Below are 21022 nucleotides of genomic sequence, written 5' to 3'. Positions count from 1 at the left end.
AATATTTTAATATGAATTTGGGACACCAACAATCTCGGCATATGATCCTCTTGGTATCAGAGAGTTAGGTTGAGCAGACAAGGCAGAGCGATGGATGTAAGTGTTTAGGGTTAGGGTTTTGGAAAGGTTAGCCTCGGGCCTACCTCAGCCCTGGACAGGGTGTAGGGATAGCCTACAGCCACCTCCACCAGATCCAGACAGGGGAGAGTTACGGGTCGCTTGGAGGAAGGTAGACAGAATACGGGTGGGGCTGAAAAAGATGACAAATTCAAGAGGTGGGGGGGGGGGGTGCGAGATGTCGTCCTATAAAAATGTAGCAGCAGGCTAGGCAAGCAGGAATGGAGAAAATGGAAGCATAGGGAAATGAGGCATGGACGCGTTGGTCATGGCGACTCGATGGGAAGTGGGATTGGGAAACAGATGTCTGCCTAGAGCGACGAAAAAACCCAGGTATGTAATCCCAAACAACAAACTCAAAGAATACAAAGGATATATGAAAGATCATGCTTTGATCTATAAGTTTGTGGGGTCATGGCCATCTAAAAAAGAACTGGCCAAATGGATACAACAGAGATGGAAACCCAACAGACATATTGAGCTAAAATTAGGCGCTAAGGGCTTCTTCACAGTCATTTTTTCCAACTTGGAAGACAAGGAGAGAATCTTTGAGGAGGGACCCTACTTCTTCAACAACGCAGGTCTCTTCATGAGGCATTGGGAAGAATGCTATAACCTAGACAAGGAGAAAATGTTAGCGGCACCAATATGGGTTAGGTTGTTCAGACTCCCAATCAAGTTCTGGGATCCAGAGATTCTGGAGGGGATCAGGAACTCAATCAAGACTTTTGTCAAAGTGGCCGAAACCACCAGGACAAGTAGATATATGTCCTACGCTAGGATATGTGTGTACATGAATATCGCGGAACCACTTCCGAACTATATTGAAGTGGAATACCACGATGAGGTGTGGCAATAACCAGTGGACTATGAGCATATTCCATTTTGCTGCAGGAGACTCCATGAATATGGTCATCTCTTCAAATCATGCCCTTTGAATGCAACTAGAGCAATAGTAGATCTTGAGAAGAAGGAATAAGTGAGGAAGGAGGAAGCAGTGAGTAGGAAGGATGATGAAGGTTTTATAGAAGTTCCTCGTCGGAGAAAACCTCAAAAAGGACTGACTAATCAGAAACCACCTTCCAAGGAATTAACTCAGGAAAATCAGAACAAGTTTGAGGTATTACAAGAAGAGGAAATGGAAGAAGAAGGTGAAGATAGCGATGGAGAAACAGTAGAACCTATAAAGGTAGACAAGGGGAAAAATAAAATGCAAACAAGTATGGAACTCAAGAAGGAAGGGGAAAGAACAAAAAACCCTCAAGACCAGACCCAAATGGAGATAGACTCCCAAAAAGACAAGGGAAGTGAAGAGGAACAATTCATGAAGAGAATTCTACACGAATGGAGGCATCTGGATGAAATATTCATCCCAGAAGATCAAAATAAATTATACAAAGACATGTTCCAAAGATACAAGGAGAAAAGAGGGGCAGTCATAATAAATCAACCAAAATGGCTAGGATCACAAGGAGGACAAAGTAAAAAAATGGGTATTGCAGGGAAAGGAGAAGGAAAAAAAGGAAGAAGACCTATGAGTGAGACCATCCAAATGGTTGGAGAAATGTTGGTAAACTCAGGAAGTGCCGTACCTCTGTCAGAGGTATTCCAACGACCCTAAAACTGTTAAAATGATAATTACAACATGGAATATTAGAGGGCTAAATAGTAGGGGGAAGTAGAGATATCTCAAATAGAGACTTAAGAGAGATAAGCCCAATATAATGATAGTCCAAGGAACAAAGATCAGGGAACAAAAATTAAAAGATATTATGAGAAAATTTAAGCCACATTATAAGATAATAGGTCAGGATGCCATAGGCAGTGTAGGGGGGCTAGCAATCCTCTGGAACTTGGTGGAGATTCAGTTTGAGAGTTGGGTAAGTGTACCTAGAATTCTTTCAGGAAAATTTAGGAATATTGGATCACAAGAATGGGTCCTTCTCACCGGAGTATATGGTCCACATATACCGGGAGAATGCAAGATCTTCCTTCAGAACTTGGGAAAAATCTGAAGCCTCTTCCCAGAAACTCCATGGATTGTTGGAGGAGACTTCAACACGATCACATCTCTAAAGCATAAAAGAGGGGGCCTCCGAAGATCAGATTCAGATATGGCAGCCTTCGGAGATATGATCACGAAACAAAGACTCGTCGACATACCAATGATAAATGGAACAACAGAAGAGGAGGCATACACCAAATTGCCTCGAGGCTGGACAGATTCCTAATATCAGAACAGATAATAAATCGGGATATCTTCATTGAAGAAATGATCCTTCCAGGAATGGGTTCCGACCACTAACCGATCAAACTAGAAATTGACATCAAAGCTAGCCCCAAGAAGCACCCTTTCAGGTTTGAGGCCTTTTGGCTCAGAGACCAGAAGTTCATGACAAAAGTGGAAGAATGGTGGAAACAAAGCCAACAAAGGGGAAGAAGTAGAATGCAAACCTTCCAATTAAAATTAAAGGAACTAAAAGAGAAAATAAAAGGATGGAACAAAGAAGAATTTAGGAACATCTTCAAGGACCAGTAGCTTCTCGACCAGAAAATGAAGAAAATTCAGCAAGAAATCATAACAGTAGGCAGAAGTGAGGAACTTGCTAGAGAAGAAGGGATTTTGATAAGCCAAATTGAAGAAATAAGGAAACAGGAAGAGTTTCTTTGGAAAAAAAAATCAAGAGTGAATTGGTTACGAGAAGGGGAGAGGAACATGAAGTTCTTCCATCAGGCAATGATTCAGCAGAGATAGAGAAACATAATATTCTCTATGAAAAATGAAGAAGGACTTCGCATAACTCAACATGAGGATATATAACAGACTCTGGTGAGTCATTTCAAAGACCTCCTTACGGAACCCCAAGAAGATAGAAGAGAAGCTATTGGGAGAATCTGCAATGAGATACCAAGTATGATTACCAGAGATCAAAACCTAGCTCTTAGGCGAGCAGCAACATTGGAAGAGATCGTGAAAGGGATGAAGAAGAATAAAGCTCCTGGACCACATGGCTTCATAGTGGAATTCTACCAAGCGAGATGGAAATTCTTAGGGTAAGACATTCTCGACATGGTGTAAGAATCTCGAAGGAACCAGAAGGTATGTCGAGGCCTAAACTCGACTCTCCTGTCTCTAATTCCTAAAACTACTAAGTCTAAAGATCCCCAAGGTTTTAGACCGATTGCTCTTTGTAATTTAATATATAAAATTATTGCAACTCTTATGGCTATAAGACTTAAGCCAATCCTTTCTAGTATTATCTCTCCAGAACAAATAGGTTTCGTCGAAGGGCACCAAATTCTAGATGACTTGATAGCATCTCAAGAAGTAGTTCATTCTTTGAAATCCAAAAAAGAAGCTGAAATGATGATCAAATTGGATCTCTCTAAGGCATACGATCGTTTGAACAAGGCATACCTTAAATCGGTACTAGCGGCCTTCTGTTTTTGCAATAGATGGATTGATTGGGTCTTCGCTATGGTCTCCACCCCAAATTTCTCCATTCTTCTAAACGGAACGCCATCTACAACCTTCAGTGCCTCTAGAGGACCGAGGTAGGGGGATCCTCTATCCCCCTTCCTATTCATCATTGTGGTGGAAGGGCTAGGAATATATATCAAAAAAGAATTGCAGGAAAGGAAAATCAAAGGGCTCCGTATATGGGGTAATAACCTTCTGATCACTCACCAACAATTTGTGGATGATATCATGTTGTTTTGCAAAGATTCTCTCAGAGAAGTAAAAATAATAAAGGGGATCCAATACCTCTTCATCGAAGAATCTGGTACTAAAATCAATAAGGAGAAATCATGCACATACTTCTTCAACACTACCATAAATGTCAAAACTTATTTTGCAAGATTATTAGGTTTTTGTACGGGTGATTTACCCACAAAATATCTTGTTACCCTGTTAGCCCTGAATCCTCTAAAGATGGAAAGTTGGCATCAAATCATTGAGAAACTCAATAGCAGATTGGCTAATTGGTCCTTCAAAACCCTGAACATAGCAAGAAGAGTAATACTGGTCAAAGTATTCTTGCAAGCGATCCCAATCTACCAACTCTCGGTTATGGCTACCCCCAAAGGTGCATGCGCCAAAATGGCAAAGATCTTCAAAAAATTCCTCTAGGGAGGACCAAAGCAACAAATAAAATGGGCATTGATATCCCGGAAGGGCCTGGTTAAGAGTAAAGATGAAGGGGGATTGGGCTTGAGAGATCCATATACTTTGAACCAAGTAATGAGGGCTAAGCTCTAGTAAATTGGATGGATGATTGGGGGAGGAGACCTATGGAAAAGAATCAAGACAAAAAAAAATAACATGCCAGCAAAAACAAAAGAAATCATAAGAATTGAGGAAATCTGAAAAGGATCTACAATATGGAACATGGCTAGTCAAAATAGAGACATAATATCTAAGCATGCCTTATGGGAAATTCGGAACGAAAATTCAGCCAAATTCTTAGAAGAAGCTTGGAAATAAAGGGAGAAAAATAATGAAGTTCAGGGTCTATGAAACACATTCCAGAAGGCAAAAGAGGAAGGTTTGAACTATGTTAACGAGTTCTGGAATGAAGAACGCTAAGAGGAGTCTTGGAGAATTTGGAAAAATCCAGAGAATGGGATAGGAATATTGATACGGAACAAAGAGAGTTGTATATAAAAGAAATGAAGACAAGGAAAATAGCTATCAGAACAGTTCCAGACATATTGAGATGGGGTCATTCAACGAAGGGAACCTTCACGATCAAAGAAGCCTACAATCTCATCACGCAACAAGAACAAGATGACCTAACACCCCTATGGAAACAAATATGGCAAGGAAATTGGTGGCCAAAAGTGACTCACTTCCTATGGCTTGTTTGTAAAGGTCACATTCTGACATGGGATCAACTTCAAAAACATGGAATTCAGGGTCCCCCTAGATGTTGTCTTTGTAAACAGGATCAGGAAATAGTAGAACACCTTATGAATTCCTATCTTTTTGCCCAACAGCAATGGGAAGAAATCAGGAGACTCTTTGGAAAGACAAATAGAGATCATCATAACATCAAAGAAATAATCAAAAGATGGGGGCGAGGTCAATTCATGAGTCCAGTGGTTAGAAGAGCCTGGAGTCTAGTAGTAGGCATGAATATGTGTATGATATGGAAAGAAAGACACTGGAGAATATTTCAAAACAAAGAACTGCCTCTAGAGGAGGTCTGGAAAAGAACCCTAAGTCATATAAGAGAAACTATTCTAGCGGAAGTTTGGAGTCAAGAGGATTGGAAAACAACACCTGAGGAAGAACAGATTCTGAACAAGCTAAATCTAGAACAAGGAATGGTAGCTCCTTAGATGCGGAAACCCCCTGACACAAGAAGCATTAGCCCTATCCATTTCTCTCGCCCCTCTAAAGGTTTCATCAAACTGAATTTTGATGGAGCCTCCAAAGGCAACCCGAGACCGGCGGGGCTCGGAGGCATCTTCCGGGATGACCAAGGAAGAACAAGAAGGGTATACTCAGACCATGGTTATATCATGAGCAATAACGAAGCTAAGATCATGGTTTTTTATCAAGGACTAAGAATGGTAACAAGAAATGGATACAACAACTTGGAAGTAGAAAGAGACTCCCAACTGGTTATTGACATGATCAGGAAACTTAATAACTAGAAGACTTGGGACAAAGTTGTGAAAAATTGGAGGACGACTTGCCTGGTCCAAGATTTGGCAACCATTATAAATCGATTTGAATATTTGATCATAAATCATGTAAGAAGGGAAGGCAACAGAGAAGTTGATTTCCTAGCTAATTGGGGAAGTAATGAAAAAGGAGGAAAGATGGATATTATCTAGCCGCCCCAACTAGAGGAGCCCAGATTAGAGACCCTCAAAGCAATCCTTGCCCAAGATCGCCATGAAGATAGGACCTGATGATAGTAGATATAGGTGGCCCCTGATCGGGGTGATGAAATGGGAGAGTACAAACAGGAGGATAGTGCAAGGGAGAGGACAGTCAGAATGGCCACCTACTTCCCTCACTGTAGATCAAACAGATGTGGTGGAATCCTGCATGCCTGTGGCAGTTTGGAGGTAGTGAAGTGGGAGGAGAGTGGGGAGAGAGGAGGAAGAAAATAGCGGCAGTAGTGGGATGGAACGTGGGGCAGATGGGATGGGGTACATGAGGGTGGTGAGGGGAGGAAAAGGGCTTATTATGCAATGAAGGAAGGAGGAGGACAGAGCAGTGGGCATCGAGATTTTCTGCGGTCAAGCGTAATTCCAGGTATGTTTCCTTTGGCTCACCTCCTGCATTTCTCTCTGTCACGCTTAGTATGGTGGAGGAGGGGATAGAGCTGGGAATTGTAGGGGAGGGACCTTGTCTGACTAGGTTTTCAATTGAGTCTGCCATGAATAGTAAGTTGGAAGAGGGAGGAAAGCTGGGAATTGCAGGGGAGGGGTTATGTGTAAATGGGACAGAGGTTTGCATGGTGAGGAACCAAGAGGGTCAGGGCATAGGCATGCCGGGGGAGGGTATTAGCAGGGTAGAGGATCGGCCCAAGAAAACTAAGAATGCAAACCATATGGAGGACAAGACGAAAGAGGGCTTGCCCATGCACCCTAGTCTAGGGGGAGAAGGAAGGCTAAGCGACAAGGACATGCTGACTTATGGGAAGATTGTAGCTCCTAGAAAGCTAACGTTTGCTGTTGATAATTGCAAGTAGGAGGTAGTAAAGGAAAAGATGGCTCACTTGGGTAGAGGCAGTGGTCGTGGAGGCATAGGGCGTCAAAGCCAGCCAGGTAGAATAAATTCGACAACCTTAACTCCAGCAAGTCAGAGGCGTGGTAGGAAATCTATTAGGACAGTTGTCCATGAAGCCACTCGCGCTTATAGGGAAGGGACGGACGCTAGCATTCGTCAGCTAATTCAGGAGATGGAAGACAACGTAATGGAAGAGGATTCTGAGCTAAAGATGGAGGAATGGGGTATATTATCCCCGACCTAGGGCACACTAGAGGTAGGATGATGCTTTACAGGTAAGCCTTGCATATGTACTAGGTTTTGAAGCACTTACTAGCCAGGGCTCTGGAGCAGGTGGCGGGAGAAATGGTAGAAATAGCCCAAGGTATGCCCAATATAAAAAAGGACATGAAAAACCTGCAAATTATCATGATTATGCAAGACAGTAAGCTGGATGAGATCCAACAACAGTTGATGAAGTTATCTCTAGCACCAGGTGACTCCGCAGTAGCACCAACCAATGTGGAATCTGACAAAGATGACCGAAAGGATTAGTTTTTTTGTAGTTTCCAGTTTGATCATTTTGTAGCTAGCCTTTTCTTTTCAGGTGATTTTATGTTAGTTCAGAACATGATTAGTGTTTTTAGATGTGCAGTTTACTTAGCTTGGATTGAAAGACTGATTAAATTTTGCTATTGGATGGCATATAAGAGACTCAGGTGGCCAACAGACTTGGTTTCCCATATGGGCAAGTTGAGGCCACCAAATTGCTGTATATGGATCAACTTGTTTTTATCAATAGAAAGGGAAGGTACTACCATTGCTTACAAAAACAAAATATAATATTTTAATAAAAAAAAATTAATATTAGAATATTATTTTATTACTTTCTCCTTCTTCGAAAAACAATTAGCAATATCATTTATATAAAATAATTTACATTTGTATATGCCTATAGCATTTTGAGAGCTATTGTATGCCAAAAATGATGCCCAAATAACATCAATTGTTTGTTTTTATACAAAAACGGATCCTATCCTCATCTTATGATACAATTTTGTAATTTCTTCCTTTATGCATTTCCAATTTGATATTAGCGGAGATACCTAAACAAACACAAAATATAAATAGAGGGTAGAATCTTGAAATTTCTTATGCATTAGAAATATATATTATGATTTCTAAGTTGTTGGCATCCATCCTACCTCTGGAATGAGAAACAAAAATGTTCTCGAATGAGTTCTCATTGTAAAAATGAAGGTACAATTCTTGAGATATCTTAATTTATTAATTTCCATAGGTGGAGAGGATGTTTCGTGATGTCACTATCCTTTTTCTAGAAGAGCTTTGCAATTTCATCATCCATTTCTAGTCCACTATTTGAGAGGTTATTGGCACATTGATTCATGTCCCTATAAATGTGTCCAAATTTGATAAGAGTGAAGTGCATAAGATTTGTAATAATTCTTTGACATCGAGACAATAATTTGTATTTCCTCAATTGAGTGTGAGATTCGTATAGTCTAGAAGAACTTTTGACTTTCCAAATACATGAATGGTGGATAGGTTAAGATCTTTTGCAACTCACAAAAGGATGTTAAAAGTAAATAGTTCTGCATAATTTTTGGTGATCATGCCTATGTTTCAATTAAAAGAGAAAAAATTGTGAATTTTATATTAGAATTTTGCCACCAACTCCTCCTCTTGGAAGGAAATGTTTGGCAGCGCTATGAGATAATTTCCATCCTTTTGTTTTAAATCAATAATTTAGTGTTTGGAAGTGGTGGATTTTTTATGTCAAAAATAGGCACTACTCCTTGAATACTCATACTTTGAAGGGAAACACAAAGAAAAGAATTCCCCTAATATTTGAAGATAACATGATATTGTTCTAGCCATATGACTCTATTATATTGTATTAGACACAATATTACAATGTTATGATGTTAACAATAACATTATAGTTTCTAAAAACATAATTTTGTATAAAATTTAAAAGCATAATATGTTAGGTCCCTATACTACGAGTGTAACCCCTTATTTTATTAGTACAACCCCCTTATTATATTGTTGTGCCCATGTAGTCTCCATATTGTTATTATTATGCCCCATAAAAACCCTCTATTGTTATTATTGTGCCCTTACATTATTATTGTTTTGTCGGCTCTGATTCTATTATGACCCGTTAGACTCGTATATATAGAAAGGAGGCCTTGTCATTTGTACCATCCAATAATTGTCCATTTTTGTAATGTAAAGGAGGTTTCCCACTCAAAGAGGCTTAATTCTAAGGTGTTTATCTTTCTTTTCTATCTTGTTGTGAGCTGGTTTCATAACATTTGGTATCAAAGCTTTGGATTCTATGGTTTCACTGCTCCAAATAGGTCATCATGGCATTTTCGCTATAGCTTTTTTGCTACGAAGTTTCAGAAGAGAAAACAAAAACCCATTTGAGAAGCGATCAATCTGAACCTTGAGTCCAAATTGCAGATCTTGTCTCACTATATTTTTGGATATATGATCTGAGGAAGTTATGGTATTTTCAAGCTCCATAATTTCATCTCAAGCAGGTCATCATGGATGTTTCGTTATAATATTGTTTCTACAAAGGTTTAGACTCTGAAAGTAAAACCCATTTGAGCTGAAATCATGGTGAAAATTGAGTCTCAATCTCATATATTTTATCGCTATATTGTGGATATATAATTTAAGGAAGTTAGGGTTTTTGTAGACTCCCGAATTACATTATAAATAGTTGACCTTGGGAAAATTGTCATAACTATATCTCTGAGCAACAAATTGAAATTTCATAAGAAGTTACAGAAAGAGGACAAATTTTTGTTTTCTGTGTATATTTTTCAGATCTCGAGGTCAAAACAGTGACACGTGGCACATCGTACAAGTTCATTCTGCTAAAAAATTATATAATCAGGTCACCTTAGGAGATTGGGCATAACTCTTTCTTGGAAAATCAAATTCTGATCAGACTACGTGGTTAGAAAGAGGACTCAGAGGGCTACTGCAGGACTCAATTTCAAAACTTGGAGACCTAAAATTACCGAGTTACAGTTGTTTCAAGATCAAGTTCCTAAAATCAAGAAAAGAAAGATGAGGAAGTTAGATGGCAAGGATCTGGTAAATTGGATACTACAGATGGAGCAATATTTTGATCTACATGAGGTTAAACTGTGACAAAAGGTACATATTGCATGTTTATATTTAGAACCATATCAATTTTTATGGTATAAATGGCTTTGTTCTTGTAAAGCACTTATCACTTGGTCAATTTTCACGCAAGAAATGATAGCACATTATGAGGATACAAAGAGTAACACCTTCTTTAGCCAATTGATAAATCCCGAACGAAAGGGTTCAATGGAATAGGACATTGAGGACTTCCAAAAATTGAATATAAGGGTAAATGATATTCCAGATAAGAAAAGGATTTATGTCTTCATAGGGACTTTAAATGATAATATTCAACATGAGGTTTGTCTTTGGGAACCTAATTCATTGGAGAAGGAATTCAGGTTGGCAAGAAAAATTCAAAGCTAAATTATGGAAACAAGGAATCCCACCACTCGTGACTATGATTATGGAAGTGTTTTTTCTCGTAGCCTTGCACAACCTACAAGGTATACATGACAACAATTGAAAGAAAAAAGAGAAAAAGGGATTTTTTACAATTGTGATAGAAAATACACTAAAGGTCATAAGTGTGCTGAGAAGAAATTATTTTACATAGATTATGAAGAGGAGGAAGAAAAGGATTAAAAAACATCAAAATAAGAGGATATACACCAGGAACCAACCCCATAGAAAGAAGAAATGAATCCGACCATATCTTGTAAAGCATTGGCAAGAATTACCACTCCTCAAACTTGCAAGATAGAATGACATATCAAGGAGAAAAAGGTTCAAGAAGTGAAAGTTCACATTGAGAAAGAAGAAATGAATCCAACCATATCTTGTAATGCATTGGCCAAAATTACCACTCCTCAAACTATCAAGATAGAAAGACATATCAAGAAGAAAAATGCCCAAGAAGTGAAAGATCACATCGAGCATCAAAAAATGAATCCAACCATATCTTGTAATACATTGGAAGAAATTACGACTCCTCAAACTCTCAAGATAGGAAGACATAACAAGAAGAAAAATATTCAAGTAGTGAAAGATCACATCGAGCATCAAGAACAAGTTCTCCAACTTTAAAAGGATAATGCCACTTTGGTGCAGAATCGAATGAAACAATGGGCAAATCAACATTGCAATGAAAGAAATTTTGATGTAGGCGATTGGGCATTTTTATGACTACATCTCAAGTAAGCTATTTATGAGAAGGAAATGTTGGAAATACTTCATGCACTTAAGAAATGACGACCTTACCTAATGGGAAGACAGTTCAAGGTAAAAATGGATCATGATAGTATTAAATACCTTTTAGAACAAAGATTATCTTTAGAAGAACATAAAAAATGGGTCACAAATATGTTGGGTTATGACTTTGAAATCATATACAAAAAAGGGAAGCAAAAAGTTGTTACAAATGCACTCTCAAGAAAGGATGAGGATGTGGAAGCATTTTTTTGTGATATTTCTATTATCCAATCAGATTCGATAAACAAAGCAAGGGATGAATGGAAGAAGGAGGAAGAAGTGTGGCCACTCGTTCAAAAGTTGCAGAAGATCCTTGTTCAAACAATATTGCGAGAACATGGTGAGGAAGGAAAAATCATATTGGAGCCTAGAGCAGTCAAAAAAACAAGAACCCAACAATTACGAAATCCATCAATTTCAAAGTATATCATCAAGTGGAAGAACATACCCACTAAAGATTCCACATGGGAGGATGCGAATTTTATACAGAAGCATCAAGAAACACTCAAGTAATGAGGACAACACATTTTGAAGTAGAGGGGCATGTTAGGTCCCTATACTACGAGTGAAACCCCTTATTTTTATTATTACAACCCCCTTATTATATTGTTGTGCCCATGTAATCCCCATATTATTATTATTGTGCCCCATAGAAACTCACTATTTTTATTATTATGATGTTACATTAATATTTTTATGTCGACACTGATTATATTATGACCCCTTAGACGCTTATATATAGAAAAGAGGCCTTTTCATTTGTATCATCCAAGAATTGTTCATTTTTGTAATGTAAAGGACGTTGTCCCCTCGAAGAGGCTGAATTCTAAGGCGTTTATCTTTCTTTTCTATCTTTTTGTGAGCTAGTTTCATAACATAATATATAATATTATCTTTAATATTATGTGATATTATATAATATTTAATCTTATTAATCAAATAAAGTAAGTATTTTACAAAAGATAAATGAAGTTGGATTTAGAAACCCATCAAAGTCTTAAAATGAGATAAACAAACAAAATACTAAAAACTGTTGAAGTTTCACTAAATTAAATGGGTAAAATCATATGTAATATCCTAATTGGAATTTAAGTTATTTTGACATTAGTATTTTTTCTCATTAAAATGGATGCATTGATTTTATTTTAGATATCGATTTGTAATATTATATGATTGATTATAAACCCATGAGATTTATATTAAACCCCAAGATTAATATTATAAACCATTTGATTAATAATATACAATAGGAATATGAACCCTTAGATTAATGAATCACAGGGATTGATATTATATACCCAAGGGACTGATAAACCTGAGGGATTAATACTAAAAACCCCAGGGATTATAAACACAAAGGAATAATATTAAACCCAATAGATTAATAGTATAAACCCAATGTATATAAACCCTAAGATAAATATATAAACCCTAAAATAAACATGGTTGACAATGATTTATTTTCATTTTGACATAATCTTTGTCACATTGCAACCTTGAATCACAACTAAACAAGATAAATTTTCATATGGAGACAATCTTTGTCATATTTCAACATTGGACCATAGTTGACCATATTTGACAAAGACTATAAACCCATGGATTAATATTATAAAGTAATATGAACCCTAAACCCAAGGGAATAATATTATACCCTAGGAATATGACCCCTAAACCCAAGGAAATAATAAACCCAAGGAATCAATACGAAAAACCCAAGGAATTATAAACCTAAGAGAATAATATTAAACCTAGTGGATTAATATTATAAAGCCAAGATATATAAGCCCTAAGATAAATATTATAAAACCTAAAAAAAACATGGTTGACCATGGTTGATTCTCATACATGAACAATCTTTTCATATTGTGATGTTACACTATGGTCGACCATGATTGGCCACAGTCAATGATGGTTAAACATGTTTGATTATAATATTGAGACAATATTTGTCATAATGTGACATTAGACCATGGTTGACTATGATTATAAACCCAAGGGATTTTTATTCAACCCTAAAATTAATATTATACCCTAGGAATATGAACGCTTAGATTAATAAACCCAAGGGATTGATATTATAAACCCAAAGGCTCAATACATAAAACCCAAGGGATTAATATTTGAAACCCAAGGTATAAAAACCCTAAAATAAACATGGTTGACCATGGTTGATTATAATATTGACACAATCTTTGTCATAATGTGACATTGGTTAATGGTTGTACATGATTAATTTCCATATTCAGAAAATCTTTGTCACAATGTGAAGTTGAACCATTGTTTACCATGGTTTATTTCGATATTGAGACAATATTTGCCACAATGAAACATTGGACCAAGGTTGACCATGGATGACAATGGTTTTCACAATGTGACATTGGGCCAAGGGATAATATTTGTCACAATGTGTCCATGGTTATTGAACGTGGTTGAGCATGGTTTATTTTCACATTGAGACAATATTTGTCACAATGTGACATTAGAACATGGTTGGCCATGCTTGATCATGGTTGATTTTCACAATGTGACATTCGATCAATGTTGATCATGGCTGAATTTCACAATGTGACGTTTAGTCAATGTTGACCATGGTTAGCCCTATATAAACAATATGATTAATATTATGCCCTAGGAATATGAACCCTTATATTAATAAACCATGGGGATTGATATTATAAAACCAAGGGAATAATATAAAAAACCCAAGGGAATAATATTATAAACCAAAGGTATATAAACCCTAAGATAAATATTATTAGCCCTAAAATTATTATCGTTGACAACGGTTGATTTTCATTTTCACATAATATTTGTCACAATGTAATGTTGAACCATAGTTAAACATGATCAATTTTCATATGGAGACAATCTTTGTCACAATGAAATGTTGGACCATGGTTGACCGAGATTATGAACCCAAGGATTAATATTATAAAGCCTATGAATAATATTTTACACTAGGAATATGAATCCTTACATTAATAAACCTAAGGGATTGATATTATAAACCCAAGGGATTACTAGTAAAAAAACACAAGGGAATAATGGTAAACCAAAGGGATTAATATTATAAACCCAAGGTATATAAACCCATTAATAAATAATACAAACCCTAAAATAGACATGGTTGACCATGGTTGACCATGGTTTACCATGCTTGATTTTCATATTGGGACACTTTTGTCATAAAGTGGCCTTGCACCATGGTTGACCATGATTGGCCATGGTTGACAATGGTTGAACATGGTTGATTTTCATATTGAGATAATATTTTTCACAATGTGACGTTACACCATGTTTTACCATGATTATATTCCCAAAGGATCTATGTTAAACCCTAGGATTAATATTATAAACCCAATGACTAATATTATACCCTAGCAATATGAACCCTTAGATTAATAAACCCAAGGGATTGATATTACAATCCCAAGGAACTAATAAACCGAAGGGATTAATACTAAATACCCAAGGGAATAATATTAAACACAAAGGATTAATATCATAAACCCAAGGTATATAAACCCTAAAATAAACATGGTGGACCATGGTTGAAAATCATTTATTTTCATATTGACACAATCCTTGCCACAATGCGATGTTGGATCACAATCAAACATGATTAATTTTCATATTGAGACAATCTTTGTCACAATGTGATATTCGACCATGTTTGACCATGGTTGAACCCTAAGAATATGAATACTATTATACCCTTAGAATATGAAACCTTATATTAATAAACCCAAAAGATTGATATTATAAACACAAGGAACTAATAAAACCATGGATTCAATACTAAAAACCCAAGGAAATAATATTAAACCCAACGGAATAATATTAAACCCAATGGATTAATATTATAAACCCAAGGTATATAAACCCTAAAATGAACATGGTTGACAATGGTTGATTTTCATATTGACACAACCTTTGTCACAATGCTATGTTGGATCACAATTGAACATGATTATTTTTCATATTGAGATCATCTTTGTCACAATGTGACATGGACCATGGTTGATTTCCATATTGAGACAATATTTGTCACAATGCTACATTGGACCATGGTTGACCATGGATGACAATGGTTTTCACAATGTGACATTGGACCAAGACGTTCTTTGCCACAATGTGACCATGGTTGAGCATGGATGATTTCCACATTGAGACAATATTTGTCACAATGCAACATTGGACCATGCACAACCTTCACCATGATGTCACAAACATTACACACACCATAAGCAATATTGTTGCAAACATTAGACATGCCATAAGAAAGGTTTTGTTTACCCATGCTAAATATTCTAAAAAAATTGACATTACTAACCAAATCAACACTTGCAAAAGAAAAAAATAATATTCCTCGAGGAAAATTCAAAACAAAGCAGCAATATAGTTAAGTCTTTGTAGGGAAATGCATATTTACATTTTTCAAACATTTAACTAGTTGACTTATGTATACAAAACTCCTTTTCATTGCAATGTACGAACACTATTTTTCATGTCACTGCACAATTTCTTAGTTCACTTACTTAAATTGTATATGAAAGATTATTCAACATAATTTTTCAAACCTTTTCTCTAACATCCTTCAAGAAAGTCATGAAGAGTATAAAACTATTTTTATACATATCTATCTAACTCCAATGCAATACAAACTACATTGCAATAAAATGAAAGATAAAAAAATCACATCCTAGTATAACCCTAAATAAAATTACACTACAATTATTTTCCATAATTTGAATAGCATTAGTATGTGCCTCATTTCATAGAAGCACATTATATGCAAGTTAGTATTCCATTGCCCATTGCTTTTTTCTTCATTGTTTACAACAACAATTCATATCAATGAAAAAAAACTAACTAACCTATCAATGAAAATGAAATGTTTAACATGGCACTACAACAACAAGCAAATTAATTTGTTAAATTATAATAGTTCAAACTCATACCACCCCACCAAATAATAGTAGTTGTCATTTAAGTTTGAAAAAAAAATCATCTTTGAACATGCTTACAATAATTTTTTAAACACATTTAGAATTATAAAATATTCTACAAATGAAAAAATCACATATCTCCAAAAATACGCTCTATCATGGCACAACCATAAATTTTTGTTCGAACAACATCGATTCAAATGTTTATTCTATAGAAAGAAAAAAATAAAGATGTTAACATGAAACAAAATGTTGTGATTTTGAAAAACTATCTGTATCTCTCCATTTCAAACCACAATTCGAATAGAACATTCCTTCATAAAATTTATTTCTCATACATATATATATATATTCCATTATATTCCATTTCAATATAAATTAGCTTGTCAACAAAATAAAATTATCCGCATTAAAATAACAACAATAACAAATCTTACAATAAAACTACTTAAGTTATGAGATTTCGACCATTTAAATGACTAATATTTCTTTTTCTTGTAAACTACAATCGCAATATAAAATAACAAAAATAACTTAAATTAACAACAAATAAAAAAAAATATATTATCTCAATATTTAAAAAAATAAAAATAAAAAATAACCGGTTAAAAAGTTTACATAGACTATATCAAAATAGACCACTTTCTTAACCACATAAATAAATAAAAATAAAAATAATTTAAATCGACAAAAAAAAATATATAGTTTCAATATGTAGGGATTTCAAAAATATTTCACAAATTATTCAAACTTCATAATTAAAATGCATATACTCTATCATAATAAACCACCACATTATCAAAACATTTCACAAAAGTTATACAATGAAAAAATTACAATTAAATGATCACCACAAAGATATAACACTAATATAACACATGCCACATACCGACCATTGCATTTTATTTAAAAGGTGGTTGGAATCCTCTTGTTTTACATAATCGACCGAAAACAAAACAAATAAGCACAGCTTCGTTTCCTAATAACACGTTCACAACTATTTATTCTTAGTCGTTCATTTTATTTTGTATTATATCTTCATTCAAAAAAATTCAAGTTATAATTGTATAGGCGGTTCCATCATGGCACACATTGTTAACGTTCTGGTTGGAAATGACACATTTTTATTTTATTTTAGATGATATTTCCAATTTTTTCAATGCAATTTTTTTTACATATAATTAAATTTAATGTTTAATTTATAAGTTATAATTTAAATTTAAAATTTTAAAAATTAATTATAAAATTTTATATAAAATTATAATTAAATTTAATGTTTAATTTATAAGTTATAATTTAAATTTAAAATTTCAAAAATTAATTATAAAATTTTATATAAAATTATACCTTTCGATGGAATACTTGACGATTCAATGTTATCTTAAAATAAGGTTGTCCGAATATTGTCCAATAATGATTTATTTCATTTAATATATTTATTTAATTTACTACATATTCTTTTCTTCAAATGATGATACTTCATAATGTGAACTTATTTCATTTAATATATTTATTTAATTTACTACATATTCTTTTCTTCAAATGATGATACTTCATAATGTGAACTTAACGATAACTTATATGGATAGTGATTTAAATAATATATTTTAATAATTAAATAATGTTAATGCTTTTTTTTACATTTTTGTTTTAAAAGTCCAGACTTTTGATATATTATCTTTAATTCAAATCATGTAATTCATTTATTGTTGGATCAGGTGCACAGCAAAATAACATCAACACACAGCAGAATTAACACAGCACATATGACACAGTATTTAACGTGGTTCACCCAACCAATCTGGGCTACGTCCACCAAACATAGGCATCGGCAATATATTAATCAAAATTGGAGATTACATCATGAAATCCTCACACACTCATCCCAGCTATCCATATGACAACCTATTTTATAGCAGAGAGAACCTAACTGCTCTCACATCAAATTTAGGATGCATTAATTTGCTCCCAACAACCTGGAGATAATCCAGCAACAGATTTTCTATTGTTGTCACACACTGGGATTTTGTCTATTTTGTCTAAAACAGAAAAATCTCAACAATCTCCACCTTGACAACAATTCGCCTGATGCCCTGTTATTATTATTTTATCTTTTCTGCAAGCCAAGAGAAGCCAAACAACAGCGTAGCTTCTCCAACAAAACTGGTTTCGTGAAGATGTCTGCACAGTTCTCCTTTGTATGCACCTTTTCAAGAGAGACTCCTCTTTCAGTGATAACCTGTCTTACAAAATGATATTTGATTGGAATATGCTTTGACTTACTATGATAGGCTGGATTTTTAGCCAAATGTATTGCACTTTGACTGTCACAAAGTAACCTGATGTTATCCTGTAACCTACCAAACTCACCAAGCAAACCTTTCAACCAAACCGCCTCTTTGCAAGCATGCGAAGCAGCAATGTATTCTGCTTCAGTAGTGGATAAAGCAACAATGTTCTGTAGCTTTGACATCCAGCTTATAGCTCCACCTGCAAGAGTAAAGACGTACCCTGAAGTTGACCTTCTCTTATCCAAATCACCTGCAAAATCGGAATCAACATATCCGCAAACAAATTCACTACTCTTATTGTAAGAAATACAATAACTACTTGTGCCTCTCAAGTACCGAAGCACCCATTTCACTGCTGACCAGTGTTCTTTACCCGGATTTGCCATTTACCTGCTGACAACCCCAGCTGCATGAGAAATATCTGGTCGCGTACACACCATCGCATACATCAAACATCCTACTACATTGGCATAAGGAATTCGAGACATATAATCCTTTTCTTCATCGGTATTAGGACATAAACTCGAAGAAAGCTTAAAATGGGAAGCTAAAGGGATCGACACAGGCTTCACATTGTTCATACCAAACCTCAAAAGTATTTTCTCAACATACTTCTATTGTGATAGCCAGAGCTTACCATTACTCCTGTCTCTGAAAATCTCCATGCCCAAAATCTGTCTTGCGGCTCCTAGATCTTTCATATCAAACGTCCTTGCCATCTGAGTCTTCAACCTGTTGATTTCTTCAATGCTTTTGCTTGCTAAAAGCATATCATCAACATACAACACTAAGATAATGAACATGCCATTATTTAACTGCTTAAAATAAACACAATGATCATATTCACTTCTTACATATTTCTGACTCAACATGAAAGAATCAAACTTCTTATACCACTGCCGAGGCGACTGCTTCAGGCCATATAATGACTTCTTGAGCCTGCAGACAAATTTCGCATTGCGATGCTGAACAAACCCTTCCGGTTGTTGCATATATATTTCCTCATCTAAATCACCATGTAGAAACGCAGTCTTAACATCTAGCTGCTGCAACTCCAAATCAAACAAAGCCACTAATGCTAACACAACTCTAATTGAAACAATTTTAACCACTAGTGAAAATATCTCATGAAAGTCTATGCCAGCTTTCTGAGAAAACCCTTTTGCAACCAGCCGAGCTTTGTACCTGTCTTCCGTATCATTCACACCTCGTTTCAGCTTGAAGACCCATTTGCATCCCACAGTTTTCCTGCCTTTGGGAAGTTCAACCAGATCCCACGTGCCATTCTTACCTAAGGCCATCATTTCTTCCTTCATGGCTGCTTTCCATTTGTCACTATCTGAACCTTCTACAGCTTCCTGATAACACAAAGGTTCATCATCATTAGCGATCAAAGCAACTGAATCATCATACCTTCTCGGACGACGTTTGATCCTTGTAGATCTCCTTAAGAATGTTTCTGGTGCTTCCACAACTGGCTGTCTATCAACTGTAGGAATTTCTTCATGATCGCCATCTGAGACCTGTTCATGTCCTCCATCTGAACCCTGTTCAAAATCTGATTCTGAAACCTGTTCATGACTAGAATCTGAACTATGATCGTTATGACTATCATTAGAAATGCTGTCAAACTGAATATGCTGGAAATCAGATACATCATCATGTTTCAATCTTCTATCTACATCTAACTGTACAAGAGAGGATTCATTAAACTTTACATCTCTGTTGATGATGATTTTGCGGGTAGTAGGATCCCACAATCTAAATCCCTTTGTTCCATCACCATACCCAACAAAGACATACCTTTTAGACTTTGGATCTAATTTAGTTCGCTGATGTTTAGGCACTAGAGCATATGCATCACAACCAAACACTCTGAGTTTAGAATAGTCACAAGGGTGTCCTGTCCATACCTCTTGCGGAACCTTGCAGTCTATTGTCGTTGATGGAGATCGGTTTATTACATAACAAGCAGTTGCCACTGCTTCCGTCCACAACTCCTTCGGCAACCCGGCGTTACTCAGCATACACCTTGCTCTCTCTAGAAGAGTCCTGTTCATGCGTTCAACAACTCCATTTTGCTGAGGAGTATAAACCATGGTCTTATGTCTTTCGATCCCTGCATCCTTGCAATAGCTGTCAAACTCCTTGGAGGAAAACTCACCACCATTGTCAGTTCTTAAACATTTGATAGTTCTACCAGTGTTGTTTTCTACCAATGCTCTAAACTGCTTGAAAACTGTAAAAACATCAGACTTCCGTTTCAACATGTAGACCCAAACTTTCCGAGAAAAGTCATCAATGAATGATACAAAATAAGACGAACCACCATATGACGCTGTAGGGGCTGGAACCCAAACATCTGAATGGATATAATCAAGTATGCCTTTACTAGTATGTTTGCCTGTTTTAAACTTTTGTTTACTTTGTTTACCAAACAGACAATGTTTACAGAAATCCAATTTTCCAGATCTTAGATTAGGAAGTAACTTTCAGTCAACCAAAATTTTCAATCCTCTTTCACTCATATGCCCCAATCTTTGATGCCATAAGTG

The 21022-nt window shown here is 35.7% G+C and overlaps 1 protein-coding gene across 1 annotated transcript; it reads left to right on the top strand.

Annotated features, from left to right (window-relative positions):
• The first annotated feature begins 370 nt into the window (after positions 1 to 370).
• LOC149212745 (uncharacterized) lies at positions 371 to 976 on the top strand. Its single transcript, XM_089388801.1, has one exon. It carries the CDS (start codon positions 371 to 373, stop codon positions 974 to 976), a length of 606 nt encoding a protein of 201 aa, XP_089244927.1.
• Positions 977 to 21022: the final 20046 nt, after the last annotated feature.

The sequence above is a fragment of the Pinus tabuliformis genome, chromosome 1_1 (assembly GCF_031772625.1).
Source record: "Pinus tabuliformis cultivar Carrire ecotype Pingquan chromosome 1_1, CPIR1, whole genome shotgun sequence".
Classification (NCBI taxonomy): Eukaryota; Viridiplantae; Streptophyta; class Pinopsida; order Pinales; family Pinaceae; genus Pinus; species Pinus tabuliformis.
This window is presented reverse-complemented; position numbering and strand designations above follow the sequence as displayed.

What these genes read in the sequence shown, in the direction of transcription:
- LOC149212745 (XM_089388801.1), top strand. Translation starts at nt 371, where the DNA reads ATGGACGCGTTGGTCATGGCGACTCGATGGGAAGTGGGATTGGGAAAC.